Source organism: Condylura cristata, unplaced genomic scaffold (assembly GCF_000260355.1).
Source record: "Condylura cristata isolate star-nosed mole 26May11 unplaced genomic scaffold, ConCri1.0 scaffold00002, whole genome shotgun sequence".
Classification (NCBI taxonomy): Eukaryota; Metazoa; Chordata; class Mammalia; order Eulipotyphla; family Talpidae; genus Condylura; species Condylura cristata.
The window spans coordinates 3,652,432-3,667,804 of record NW_004567103.1 but is presented as its reverse complement, the minus strand read 5'-3'; the positions used below and the strand labels follow the sequence as shown (position 1 = coordinate 3,667,804).

The following is a 15,373-nucleotide window of genomic DNA, read 5'->3' as shown; positions in this document are numbered from 1 at the left end:
TTTTCTAGTGTGGTTACCCAATTTCCCCTCCCAAAGCACTGCATAAACATTCAAGTTCTACACCTTTGCCAGCATTAGATGGTATCGGTCTTTCTAATATTACTCATTCTGGTGATACACAGCAGTGTTGTTGGGGTTCTGTTGCAAAAATGTGACATGACTTTTCTGACAGTCCAGTTATTGCTTTGTGTGTTTCAATTATTTGGAAAAAAATCAGGACCTACATAGCCTCCATCTCACTGGAATCTTTTTTGTTATAGTTGTTCATGGCGGTACTTAGGAAGTAATTGAACACTTTTTCTTGCAAAATATTTAATGTGAATATAGTTCAGATGTGCATTTTGATAACAGATCTCCCACACATACTTTCTAGGAAAGATTTATCAGATTGGTAATTTGGTTTTCTTCTTTTTAGTGACTCAATGGAAACAGAAGAAAAAGCAGGTAGTGTGCTTGTAGGAAAGACACCAGAAGTGGTAAGTGCATTTTTTGAAGTTAAATGTTACATAACTGCTTCTATGATGGTTTGCCTTATTAAGTTTGATGTTAGAGTTGTGTTATAAAAATGGACTTTCTGTTAAAAGTAAAATTTAAAAGATACCATCTTTATTAACTCCTAACCAAAGAATGTACTATTCAGAATAACTTGTCACAGGGAAAAAAAAAAAAAAAAAAAAATGTCACCTCCAATAAGTAAATGGCACCTTATCATAGAGGGAACAGTTTAGTTATCTTTATCTTTGTTGTTTTCAACATTCATAGTATATGGAAAAGTGAGTTGAATATTAAAACAGTGATATGTTGGATGTAAAGGTTTCTTCCTTCAGGACTTTTGGTTTCTGTGGTCATGTATATCAACTTACACTTATAAAATAATTGAATACTTTTTCTTGCAAAATACTTAATGTGAATATAGTTCAGACATGCAGTTTGTTAACAAATCACCTGTTCTTTACCTGAATGGGGAGTTGTGTTAATAGTTTGATATCATATATAGGTGTAGATTTGAAGTGTAGGGGAGTTTCTCACCTAAAATGTAAGTTGGTTCTGTAAAAAAATTGCATGGATTTTTTGTTACTGTTTTTTTGTTTGTTTTTGTTTTTTGTATATTATCAGTAATTATTCTAAACTAAACTCGTTTAGTTTTTTTTTAATAGAGTATATTACATTGGACACTAGTTTATAATAAATTGCATTCGTCCATCAAGCTGGTATCATATCTTAGTTGTATCTAATAAATTACTCTTCTAAAACAAATGATACATAATTTTCTGTAACTGTGAGGATAAGAGTTCTGTTGTACATTTCACTAATTGGGGCTGTTAAAATAAAGTTGACTTAGTGCATTTTGCCAATTCATGAATTTTTGTTCTTTTTATTTGTTTGGCAGAGCCCAGAGCCCAAGGACCAGACTTTGAAAATGATTAAAATTTTAAGTGGTGAAATGGCTATTGAGTTACATCTGCAGTTTTTAATACGAAACAATAATACAGACCTCATGATTCTAAAAAATACAAAGGTGGGAAATTCTGGAATGGAAACTCATATTTTTTTCTTTGTAAAACATAAGTACAATAAGTTTTCACTTAATTTGTTAGTAGGTTCTTGGAAACTTCCACTTTAGGCAAAACAGCATAATCAGAACAATTCCAATATAAGCTGACTGATACAGATAAGAGTTAATGGTCGTTTTTATTCATTCTGTCATTTTCCAACCCACTGATTCCAGTTTAGGGCCACTGATAGCTGGAACCTACCCCAGCATCTCAGGACTAAGGCAAACCAACCCTGGACAGGATTCCACTCCATTATGTGGCACATTCACACACCCATACTCCCTCAGACAAGGCAATTTAGACATGCCACGCACACTAACACTCAGATCTTTAGCATCTGGAGGGAAACCAGAGTCCTGGTTGAAAGCCCACCCAGACGAGGGGAAACTGTGAAGCCCATGCAGTGGGCCCAGCCAGGAACAGATTCACTTTTCCTCTTCGGTATTCTTATGCATGTTACTCAAGGATCTGTGCTTATATTTACTCCTTTTTAAACACTGTTATATTTTACTCCTAAGAAGAAAATAAGGAGGTTTTGTAAAAATAATAATGGGAGAAACTCTTTTGTTTTCAATTTTCTTTAGTGAACTTTAAAATATAAACAAAAGCACATTTAAAACATTAACCTAGTTTATGTATCTGTGTTTATGTATTTGAGAGCATGAGCTTCTTATTACTGGACCTAGGCTGCATTATTCTGACAGTTTTGATTTAGCTTTTTGAACAGGTAAACTGTTCATCTGAATCAAAGATGCATTAATATGAAAAGATATATGAAAAAATCTTCCTTTCCTTCCTCTTTTATCCAGTACCTTTCCCCAAGGTGATTTGTGCTTTTCTTACACCTTTATTCCCTTACCAGATATTTGTTTGATTGCTTGAAATGTAGGTAGTAATATTACTCAAATATTACACACCATTTCTACAAATGGCAAAAAGACACAGAAGCATATAATATAATTCATTAAAAAATAAAATTGCTTTGGCAACTTTCAGAGGTGTGGTGCCAGAAGAGATGTAGCATTTTGTCTCAGGTTACATCAATATCTTAGAGACCTTGGCAGAATGCTAGAGAAATGTCAGGTTAAGTTACTCAGAAAATAGGAAATCAACTACCTAGTTCCTGTCTAAAATCTACTGACCCCAAACCACAAGTAAAATTCTATTTGATTTGCTTGTTTTTAGTTAACTACTTAATGTTTATGAAGAAATAGCCAAGATCCATGTTATAAATATAAAAGTTTATTCCTGAGCATATTTGTGTATGTAGGAATACTTTGCAAATGGTAAAAAAAAAATGTGTTTTTGTAGGACGCTGTACGGAATTCTGTGTGTCACACTGCAACTGTTATAGCAAACTCTTTTATGCACTGCGGGACTACCAGTGACCAGTTTCTAAGGTAAATGTGTTTGGAGGATTCAATTTGATTGAAAATAATCTTTCACAAAAGACTGCATTGCATCTACATAATTATATGGTTGTAGAGATATTTTGTTGCCTTCCAGTCCTGTTATAAATTCAATTACATGACTACTTACTTTAAGGTAAAATTAATTTCCATTATAAGTTGTCTTAAATGTATATGTTTTACTTTTGTTGATGTAGAAATTATTATCGTGACTTTTCTTCAGTATCCTCAAAATAATAAAACAAGTTGTGACATATAGAATCAGCAGTAACTTGAATTCCATAAAGTAAAATTATTAATAATTTAAGATAAATGTTAATGCTTTAATTATGTAGTGTCACAGAAGAATTTGTGGGTTCACTTGTTTCAGTACTATTGCTAAATTTTTTTTTTTTCTTACAGAGATAACTTGGAATGGTTGGCCAGAGCCACTAACTGGGCAAAGTTTACAGCTACAGCCAGTTTGGGTGTGATTCATAAGGTAATAAACACTGATCAGTGTGGACAGACATCAGAATAGAAAGTTTTTTCAGAAGTTAAAAAAGTTTATAATTCATTGACATACATTCTGTTAAATTGGATTCATCTTTTTACAGGGAGAGATAAATAGGGTACTCAAATATAATTATTTGTATTTGTTTTTAATATGAGATGGAAACGTTTTTCCTATCTTATCTCAAAGGATTAATTGAAATAAGCTATTTGAATAGTCTAAGATGAATTTGGGGGAATATTGTAAAATAAGAGGAAATTTGCATCATGCATTTTTAACTGGTTAGACTGGTTCTCTAATGGCTCTCATTTGAATAATAAAGTTGTATAGAAGGCAGCCCACTTCCGCTTTCAGCAAGTGAACACAGAAAATGTTGTCATTTTCCTCAGTTTCTCTTTGTGACACCTTTGTTGTGTCTTAAATTTGCAGGGTCATGAGAAGGAAGCATTACAGTTAATGGCAACGTACCTTCCCAAGGACACCTCCCCAGGATCAGCCTATCAGGAAGGTGGAGGTCTTTATGCACTCGGTCTCATTCATGCCAATCACGGTGGTGATATAATTGACTATCTGCTTAACCAGCTTAAGAATGCCAGCAATGATGTAAGTGTTAGAATGAAAAACTAAATTTCGTTACTTAAGAGTTCAGGAAAACATAGCCAAAATATTTTACTGAATAGAAATTTTTATGGATTTGGGAATTTCCAAAACTTTTATTCTCACAGAGTTTTTAAAGGCAATTTTCTATATTTCAATTGTACTTTTTAGCCCTTTAAATCTTGTGTGTGCCAAGCAAAATAAGATAACCAAGTATCTGTAAAAGGTACATTGTATTCCTCGCACTTTTAGAGTATTGGAATCTTGTGTCTTGGTGATCATTTAGTCAGATCCTATCATTTTGCAGGAAACTGAGGCCCCCAAGAGTTGCACATACTCTAGGAATCAGAATTCGTGCCTGTTTCAGGGAATCAGAATTCGTGCTTGTTTCATCTCTCATAATTTTTTTATGATTATTTATAATTACAATATTTAAAATTTTAACATTTAAATTATATTTATAATTTTTCATAATTATTCATCTCATAATGTTTTAAGTTTCTTTTGGAAAAATTTACTAAGCAGCTCTGTTCTTAAGGAACCTTGAAATAGAATTTTGGACTTTAACTTTTATGTCAGGGGGTACTTTTTTAGAAGACCATTAGGAAAGTAGTAAAATGAACCCCAAAAAAAACTTTTCCCATTTCAGTGAAAAGATGGAAATCAGTAGGATGATTTGTCTTAGCTTGATAAGCCTTCTGTCTACAAATCTTAATGTACATTTGCTTGTATCTTTAACTCATTTATGCTGGCACTAGGTAAAATTTTTCTTTTTTTCTTAAATATTTTTATGTGAAATAGCTGGGGTATAGGACAGAAGTACAGGGAGTGGGAGGATTTACCAGAGACAGAGTGGGGAGCAGAACAGGTGGAATGACTAAATACACTGCTGAGGGGAGCAACAGGGGAGACAGGAGAGGTCTGTTGTGCAGTATGTGGGTCAGCTCCCTGATGGAGGATTGAAGCTAGGCTGTAGCAGTGATAGCACTGAGACTTAACCCCTAGGCATCATGGAGGCCCTAGTAGAAGTTTTCTTATTGGACAAAGCATTTTAGCTACTACAGTAGAAATCTTTTTTTTTTTTTTGAGATTTATTTATTTATGCATAGAGAACTGGGGTACAGGCCAGAGGGGCAGGGACGGTGAGAGGCTTCACCAGAGACAGAGTGGGGAGCAGAACAGGCAGACTGACGAAGTCCAGTGCTGAGGGAGCAGCGGGCGGGTCAGGAGAGATCTGCCGTGCCATGTGGGTCACCGCCGGGGTGGGGCTTGAACTCATGCTGAAGTGGCTGGCTTTAGCTTCTTAGTGCTGTGCTTTAAGCCGCTGTGCCACCATGGAGGGCCCACAGTAGAAATCTTTTAACTTAAACAAGGAATTAATTGGAATGTGCAGGGAGTTTATTGCAGGTAGCTTATATAAGTAAAGGAGAAACTAATGAGCTAGTCCTCACTAAGGTTAAGAACCAGGGCAGCTCTGGAGAGGTAGATGACAGGGATTAGTGGAATCATCCCTTCAGCAACCTATTGTCTGGATGAATGGACTTGAAATGTTTTTGAGACTGGATCATTCTACTTAAAACTAAAATTCCAGAGAAGGAGCATCCAGTTGGCCTTTCTTAGGTCACAGAACCACACTTTGACCAGGAAATGTGGGAGCTTCTTAAGTGATAGTTTTGCCAAGACTAACCAATGGTAAAAGGGTATTCCCCAAGCAAAATTGGGGTGCTGTAACCAGTAAGAGGATACTGTGCATTCAGAAAGGACAAATGACCAATAACATTCCCTTTTTAAATAAAGACCAACTTTTGCTCTTGCTATCTTTTTTTCTCTCAGTTTCTTGACAACCATGTTCCACTAGATACATTTTCCTTAACCTTCAACCTTCCTCTATGCCTCTTTCCCTTTAGCACATAGGCACAGTCACATTTCACCTACTAAAACTGTGTCCTCGACACTTGCTTCTCCCTGTTGGCGTAATGTCTCCTTCCCTTAGAGTGTAAACTTAATTGAAAAGTTCTGCTGTCTCTCCACTTTTTTTCTCTTTTATTCACTTCTCAACTCATTTTTACTTTGCATTAGCCTACACCTTTTGCGGAAAGCCAAATCTATAAAGTTACCACTGGCTCTCTGAATATCAAATCCTTTGATTCCTTTTGCTAGGTCAGCTGCTCTGCATATTTGATATCAAAGTATAGTTTGAAATTAGAAAAAGTATGGTTGTTAAGTATAGATAACAACTCAAAGGAGCACGTACTTTTCCCCTAGATTGTTCGACACGGTGGCAGCCTGGGCCTTGGCTTGGCTGCCATGGGGACCGCGCGTCAAGATGTGTATGATTTGCTAAAGACAAACCTTTATCAGGATGATGCTGTGACAGGTAAGTGATTCTAGAGGCAGTGAACTTTAGAATTAACATAATGAACCTTTGCTTTCTACCTCTTCAAAATTTAATTTCTCTACTTGAAGAGGGAGTGACTTTTGCCCCAGTTGTCAAGCTCATCTTATAAAAATGCTTTATAAGATACATGGGCTTTAAAAATTAGTATTGCTATGAGTCTGTGTAACTAACTTTTGCAAATAGAAATTTATTAGAATGTTCCACTTGTATTGTGGGGCTATCTGTACTGCTTGGTGATAATGTAGAGAAAGTATAACATCCCCTTTGAATCACTAAAGAGTTCATAATGTGTTCTATAAAAATATATATAAGGAAAATAGCTGTAAACGTATGCATGTACTTTCACATAAAATTGCCTTTTAAATCAGGTTGAAATATATCAGAAGCTAATGGTTGTTAATATCTGATGCTAATACGTGCCACCTCCAAGAGTATTCTTTATGATTTCTGTCAATAAGTTTTATTCTTCACTGTTTTACTTTTTACTCACTAGGGGAAGCAGCTGGCCTTGCCCTAGGTTTGGTTATGTTGGGCTCTAAAAATGCCCAGGCTATTGAGGACATGGTTGGCTATGCACAAGAAACTCAGCATGAGAAGATTTTGCGCGGTCTTGCTGTTGGTATAGCATTGGTGATGTACGGGAGGATGGAAGAGGCTGATGCCCTCATTGAATCTCTCTGCCGAGATAAGGTGAGAGCCTGTTTATTTTTTTCATGAGAAAAAAAACTAGAGGCCATGACCTTAGCCGCCAGTATTGACAGAAACACTTACCCTTGTTAGAAATTACCTCTGTCCCACCAGAAAATCTAGCTGCATTTGTTAGTGAAACCTATTACAATTTTGGAAAGAAAAGCACTGAATAGAAAAGGGAACTAATTTAAGCATTTAAAATTCAGCCAGGACATTAGATCAGTGATTTTTCAGACAAGCAGATCCAGAAAAGTTCTTTAGAAATGTACAAGTTGATATATTTTGGAAATAATGTTTTTGTAATGAGCTAATAAAATATTTACATCATTATTTTTCCTTCAAAAAATAGTGTTTATACTTAATTACTTGGTTGAGGATTGTTCCTAATTTATTTCACTTTTGCAATGTTATTGTATATAGTAAGTATCAATGACTAATAGTGTCCTCTAATCTGACAAATACAACTGCTATAGTTTATCAATCAAACTACCAGTCATTTGCTCAACACCTCATTGTCTCTTTCACTTAAATGTCTGGAGCCCAAAAATTTAATAAGGTAAAAGCAAGTTAGAATGAGGAATCAGATGTGAGTAGCTTTGTTATTCATTTGATAAATGGAAGTTAAGTATCTGTCTGGGCAGTGAGCATTGTTACAGGACTTGAGTTTGTACTTCTTCAGAAAGTGTGAGGCAAGGGCCCTCCCTGGTGGCACAATGGGTTAAAGCACAGCTCTGTGAAGTTAGCAGCAGCCAATTCAGCTTGAGTTCAGTCCCAGCCAGGGAAGTGACCCACATGGTGCAGCAGACCCCTCCTGTATCCTGTCTCACCTGCTGCTCCCCTCAGCAGTGTACTTCACTGATCTGCCTGTTCTGCTCCCCACTCTGTCTCTGGTGAAGCCTCTCACTGCCTCTGCACCTCTGGCCTGTACCCCAGTTCTCTATGCATAAATAAATCTTTTTTTAAAAAAGACAGTATATACTGCTGGTGGGAATGCAAACTAGTACAACCACTATGGAAAACTGTTTGGAGGTTCCTTAAACTGCTAAACATGGAGCTTCCCTACGACCCAGCAATCCCACTCCTAGGTGTCTACCCAAAAGACACAAAAACACTGATTGAAAAAGATACTTGTACCCCCATGTTTATTGCTGCTTTATTTACAATTGGAAAAACATGGAAGCAGCCCAAATGCCCAAAAGTAGATGACTGGATAAAAAAGATGTGGTACATATATACAATGGAATATTACTCAGCAACCAAAAAAGAGAAACACATGTCTTTTGCAGCAACTTGGATGGAGCTGGAAAAGATCATGCTTAGTGAGATAAGCCAGAAAGAGAAAGAAAAATACCAGATGGTTTCACTCACAGCAGGAGTATAATGGACCAGGCGAGAAAACAAAAATAATGCACAACCATATACCAGAGACATTTTGTGGGGGTGGAGTGAGGAATGGGATCAAAAACGGGGGTGGGGGGGAATGCACGGGACTATGGTGGTGGCACACGGGTGATTTGGTGATGGGAAACCCGTGGGGATTACAATCGAGATGGGGGAAAAAAAATTTTGCAAATTGTTTTAAAATTAACTTTTTTTATTAAAAAAAAAAGACAGTATATTGCACAGAATAGTGGGAATTAGAAGCAGTAAACCCCTCCTATATGTTTTATTTCCCCATTCATTTGGAAACCTACCAATTACGAAAGTCTTGAGTTCTTCCTTCATCCCTAAAATGAAATCTGGTGGATACAACTGTCTGTTAACTTTAGAAATTGCTTTTTGAAATAAGTTGATTGATGTTTAATTACCCTTTCTTAGGACCCAATTCTTCGACGGTCCGGAATGTATACCGTAGCTATGGCTTACTGTGGCTCAGGTAACAACAAAGCTATTCGACGCCTGCTACATGTTGCTGTGAGTACCCTCATCTTTCTTAGAGATAATGGGATGGAAGAGAAAAGTTACAAATCTACCTAAGTGTCTCGACACCCAGACTGTATGACCATCACCAGTGGTCTCAGGTTCATGTAGCTTTTCAGAAAATAACAGTACGTCAGTGAACATCAGCCTTCAGTGTCATGCAGGTGCGACTCCTGAAGCCCAAGTCCAAGGGCACCCTGCATGCACAGAACAAGCCCTCACACGTGTGCAGCGCCCTGGGATTGGGAGATCTCTGCAGTGCAGACCACTTCTTTTTATAGCCTGTCACGTTAGCTTCCAGGAACTCCTAAGGGGAATGTTTTATTATAAGAGACACGGGATTTGTCTGTGTGTGAGATTACACAGGAAATCCAGTGCCCTTAATTTTCCACCTAGTCGTGGTCCTCCCAATCCAGACAGTTTATCAGCAATAATGTTGCCTGGTAACAGCACTCCACATATGTTTTAACTCATGGTAGGTTTCTACGTCATGGTAATGGGGAAAAATAAGCCCAGGTCATCTTCTAGTAATAGTTTAGAACTATTACTAACTCCTCAGAGATGCTTAAATCCCACAGCATCTGTTAGTAAATTATCTTTTATCAATGCGGTATGTGGCATAATCTAAGTGTTTGTGTTTTGCTTGAACCTAGGACATAATATTTTGAAAGTGATCTTGGAGGAATGGTTAGTGTCTTTGTAGATGGCAAAAACTATAATGCAATTGAAAGAATCTTCACAAGTATCTTTAGAAGAATCTTAAAATTCACAGACGAAAAGGCTTCTAAGTGCTGAAATGAAATTCTTGTTGGGTTTTCTATATTGTGGAAAGACATTCTAATAAAGGAATTGCAAATTAATGAGAATCATTACCTTTAAAAAATGATGTGGACCCCTCATCAGTTTTCTTCATAGTAGGCTACATGGCATGTGGTTAATAAGGGTTTTTTAACATTTTTTCTAGGTGAGTGATGTTAACGATGATGTGAGGAGGGCGGCAGTAGAGTCACTTGGGTTCATTCTTTTCAGGTAAAAATTTGTAACTTTTGATCTCATATGCCATTTCCTTTTTGTAGTCAGTAACTAAACAGAAACTAAATGTCTAAATTCTAAAGACGTATTTACTTCCTTGTCTGGTACCTCCAAAACAGAAGACATGATGAATTGATTCTTATTGTTTCTTAGTAAATTCATAGATGTGTCGGTGGTCATTGATCCCTTTTCTAAGACCGGATAGTTACCTCTTCTACATTTCTTTTCAAAAGTTTAGCTGTAGACTCAACACTTTAATTTCTTGAATCCTTTCTCGTTGAATATCAGGTTAATAGCCACTTACTATCTTCTTTTTTTTTTTTTTTTTAAGATTTATTTATGGCCCTCCCTGGTGGCGCAGTGGGTTAAAGCATTGCACTGAGAGGCTAAAGCCACTTTGGCATGAGTTCGATTCCCGCCTGCCCCGGAGGTGACCACATGGAGTGGCAGACCTCTCCTGACCCGCCCGCTGCTCCCCTCAGCAGTGTACTTCGTCGATCTGCCTGTTCTGCTCCCCACTCTGTCTCTGGTGAAGCCTCTCGCCACCCCTGAGCCTCTGGCCTGTACCCCAGTTCTGTATGTACAAATAAAATAAATCGTTAAAAAAAATGATTTATTTATTTATGCATATAGAACTGGGTCCAGGTACAAGGGTGGTGAGAAGATTCACCACAGTCACGAGTGGGGAGCAGAACAGGCAGATCGACGAAGTACACTGCTGAGGGGAGCAGCAGGCAGATCAGGAGAGGTCTGCTGGGCCCTGTGGATCTCCTCCAGGGGTGGGAATCAAACTCATGCTGAAGTGGATTTAGCTTCTTAGTGCTGTGTTTTAAACCCGCTAGTTAAATAGATAGTAGGGAGGGTCCTACTATCTTATCGTTGCCAATTTCTTTTTACCTCAGACTTATCACCAGTGATTTCATAATTATATTCACAAGTTCTCTTTCAGGGAGGTGATTCATTTAGCTGAAAGACTTGATTTATTTAAGGTAACCAGTATTTATCTACTTTGCACTTTGAGTATAGTTTTCTGGCTCTGCTTACACCTTCAGTACTTTCACAATTTTCTGCTCCTTAATAAGGAAAGCACTTCTGATCTTGTCACATACATTTTTTAGCACATATGGTGTCACCATTGTCTCTGCAGACATTTTGTCTTCATCTTAGACAGCATCATAAGAACTTGAGATCATACAGCAGCAGTACCTGGGCATAACCACATCAGGTTTCAGTGTTTTCCCTACTTCTTGGTATGAAGGTGTGCTACTATACCAGATGCTTGGGACGGTGTGGTTTTCTTAGAGACGGAGTTATGGGGTAGCCTATGTACATCTGGCAAGTGCCGAACCATTCTGAATGCCCAGACACCAGCCCCAGAAGAGTTTTCTTAGTCTTAACAATGTAACTTTTCTGATCTAAAAATCATTGCTTAAAATCAGTCTTTCCTTCCTGTCATCTTTAACATATCATTCGAGCCAAGCTTGTGACCCGAATCTTTCCCTACATTTGCTCTAGATTTTAGGTTCAATTAAAAAACAAAAAATGATTTTATCATTGCCATCCAGAGAGAGTTATTTTGTGTTTTAAAAATTCTTATCAGAGAACTGCATATGTTTAGCATAGGAAATACGTTCTTCTAGGCATATCCTGGTAACGCTTATCTGGTATGAGGAACCCTACCTGATATTCTTTTCCTTTATTTTTTCTCCCTATTAGTGACGTGATATTTCATACCATATAAGTCAGTGCCGCAAGTTTATGAAAACTTTTTCTTTTTAACTTGACAGTGCATTGCTCTCTAACAAATTCATTTTTGCCCTTGTGTATCCTGAGCTCCTAGTTTAAATAGCAGATGTGTCTCATGTGTTGCTTTTATGTTTTGCTAAGATCTCTACTACTACTAAGGATAATCAGACTTCACTAGTAATAGCTCATTATTACTAAGGAACCCTTCCGAGCTTCCTTTTCATAATATAATTCTTAGCTGCAGAAACTGGAAAACACTTCGCAGATGACTTTATCTAAAACTGACTCACAGAAAAAGAAAATGAAATGTAATTGTGAAGAAATTTCAATTAAAATCAAGTTCTCTGAATTTAAGCTTAGTGCTGTTTTCCTGGAATAAAATTTATCTTTTTTAAAAAAGAATAAAAAAAAAATCCAGAATGATCAACAAAATATCACATTGTCATAAAGCTAAATGATAGAATTAAAATTCAGAGCAGTTCTCATGTAGACATGTGCCTTTTCACCACAGCACTCTTTCTGAGTGGTTCTGGTAGAATCTTTTTATTCTTAAGTTCTCCCCATTAAATTTTTTTTTTTTTAAAGATTTATTTACTTGTGTATACAGAACTGGGGTACAGGCCAGAGGCTCAGGTGCCGTGAGAGGCTGAGTGGGGAACAGAACAGGCAGATTGACAAGTACACTGCTCAGGGGGGCAGTGGGTGTGTCAGGAGAAGTCTGCCATACCATGTGGTCACCTCTGGGGCAGGCGGGAATCGAACTCATGCGGAAGCGGCTTTAGATTCTCAGTGCTGTGCTTTAACCCGCTGCGCCACCAGGGAGGGCCCTCTCCCCATTAATTTTATTTGAGAAATTTCTGTCTTACATCCTAGAGTATGTTTTTCTGATGTGTCATCATTTGCTTAATTTATATTCCCTTTTATAATTTCTTCCCTTTTAGATGTGCTTTTAAAATGACTGCAGACATTAGACTTTCTTAATCCAAGTTTTCAGGATTTATTTCTTTCTGATTTTTAAACTTCTTTTTAAATGTACTTAAAAATACTCTTGGAGGCCCTCCCTGGTGGCGCAGCGGGTTAAAGCACAGCATTGAGAATGTGAAGCCACTTCCGCATGAGTTCGATTCCTGCCTGCCTCCTGCCCCGGAGGAGACCACATGGCGAGCCAGACCTCTCCTGGCCCGCCCGCTGCTTCCCTCAGCAGTGTACTTCGTAGATCTGCCTGTTCTGCTCCCCACTCTGTCTTTGGTGAAAACCTCTCACCGCCCCTGAGCCTCTGGCCTGTACACCAGTTCTGTATGCACAAATAAATAATAAATTAAATCTTTAAAAAAAAAATACTCTTGGAAAATACACATGGGAAACATGTCAGTAAATATGTATTTTTGCTTCACAAACTAAAATGGAATTATTTTTGTGGAAAACTAAAAATTCTCATGTTTGTCTACTGTTTTATTCTCAGGATAGTCACAGTCCAGGCAGTTGTAGTAATATCTGTGGGTTATTTTTTCATAATGTATATGGTAAAAATTAAAAAATTAAATTGAAAAATATTCTGGCCAAGCTGAAGTGGACCTAATTCATTTTTGATGTAGTACTTAGGTGATTGTGGGCCCCACTATTACCATGCTAGTCAGCAAGTTTCATTATAACTGTCATTTATTTGTACTTACTGTGGTTGACAGTGGCTGAAATACAGTTGGAATTGTTGAGATTCTGAAGGAAAGTTTAGGGTCATCGGTGTTTACATGTGGAAATTAAATTGCTACAATAATGAACAAGTTGATTTTATGTAGACCTTTGTTAAAATTAGACAATTTTGGAGGCCCCAGTCATCTTTGCTATATGACTTAAGCTGTTACAATATGAGATAGTATTTCTCATTTTGTACATTCACAGTTTTTGAATATGGGTACATCTTGCAAGATGAGAGGGAGATTCTTGATGTGGGTAAAATTTAGGCCACAAAAAAATGGATCCTTTATAAAATGTTGCATCATTGTAGACCTCTAGAATTTGAAGGATCACTAATAGTTTACCATAGCTGGCAATCTCTGGGGCCAGTTGGAGATACTTTTATATCTCCATTCACAATTTTATATCAGTTTGATATATAGTCTGTAAACTGTTTTCTTTCTGCCTTGGTATCTTTGTGTTTATTTTTTGAATGCTATAACTTCATCTTCATTTTTGTATTTTCCATGCCTTTGTTTTCCCTCTCCATTAGTTAACAATATGTAGAATAGGCTAAAAGGTTTTTTCAGAATTACTCTTTTAAAGTGGTACAATCTGTTCCTTTTCTTTGAGGAATAATGAGATTATTATTAGAGTACCTTTGCTGCTTTAAAAGTACTGCTCAGATTTACTTTAAAAGTATTTTTCTCTAGAGTACTTTGAAATGGAAATATTAGTTATGTATCAAAGTGGTACAAATTCTGTGTTATACTTTTTCAAAAATGATTTACATTTTTGTTATATTTTATGTTTTAGAATCTTCAGGAAATACTACTTTAATCTCATTCACTATAGAAAGGTCTTTATCTAACATAAACAAGAATTTTTTTTGTTTTTCAGGAATTAAAGGTACATAGTTTAAAGGTTGTACAGAATTTTGTACTTTACTGTGATTAACATTGACTGAAACATAGTTGGGATATTTGAAATTCTGAAGAAAAGTTAAGAGACATTGGTGCTTGTGCTTAAGCACATACACAAATTTGGAGGCAATATAGTGCATGTGGGAAGATCATTCTAATCTAGATTTAACAGAAGTAGAATAAGGTTTGGCAGTGTGACCGTCAAATTAATATTTGATTTACTAAAACAATTGTGCCTTCAGAACATAAGATGCAGTTTGGAATACTGCTTACGGGATATCTAAAAACTTAATCTCACATACCTTGACAAGAATATTAATTTTACTGTATGCCAAACCCATAATATTAGAGAGAGGAACTAAAATAAAGAAGAGTGATTGATTATTAGGGACTTTAATTATGTTGCCTTTTATTACAGAGGACCACTAATGCTGTGGGAGAATCTTAGACTAGTGAGAGAAAATGTCTAAAACTTTGATAATTTAGGAATAAATTTGTCAAATTTAGTCTTTGACATAGAATTTGTAAGATCTGTGTTTTAGACTATGTTCAACAAAGGGATTCTCCCATTTAGAGAATAGTACTTGTTCATTTGGGTCAAGTTCCCATAACAAACAACAGTTCTTGAATGACTTTCCTTATGAATTGCCTAAAGAGTGACAGAGCAATAGGAGGGGCTTCAGTATGATCAGTTGCAGAGAAGAGGGGAAAACTAAGCTATGGGTAGCCGTCACTGCTGACCCCTGCAGGCTCACTTTGTTTACCTTTTATACAAGTGGCATAAAAATAAAATACCTAAGATAGATAGAATGACTTCCGCCTACAGAGTGCTCACTCTGTTCACTCATCCTCTTAAGAACCCTGTGAGCTGAAGATAAGAAAACTGACCCTGAGAGAAGTGAGCTGTCTTTCATAAGTTCACTCAGCCAGTACTG

At 36.8% G+C, this 15,373-nt stretch overlaps 1 protein-coding gene across 3 annotated transcripts in view; it reads left to right on the top strand.

Annotated features, from left to right (window-relative positions):
* Nucleotides 1–15,373, top strand: part of PSMD1 (proteasome (prosome, macropain) 26S subunit, non-ATPase, 1) — an 81,126-nt gene that overhangs the window by 14,965 nt on the left and 50,788 nt on the right. For all 3 annotated transcript variants that reach the window (XM_012726931.1, XM_012726923.1, XM_004674206.1), the window contains exons 8-16: nt 416–476; nt 1,391–1,519; nt 2,868–2,956; nt 3,368–3,446; nt 3,888–4,061; nt 6,321–6,432; nt 6,947–7,143; nt 8,962–9,057; nt 10,028–10,092. In XM_012726931.1, the coding sequence (XP_012582385.1) occupies nt 416–476; nt 1,391–1,519; nt 2,868–2,956; nt 3,368–3,446; nt 3,888–4,061; nt 6,321–6,432; nt 6,947–7,143; nt 8,962–9,057; nt 10,028–10,092 (1,002 nt within the window). The remainder of the gene's footprint in view (nt 1–415; nt 477–1,390; nt 1,520–2,867; nt 2,957–3,367; nt 3,447–3,887; nt 4,062–6,320; nt 6,433–6,946; nt 7,144–8,961; nt 9,058–10,027; nt 10,093–15,373) is intronic.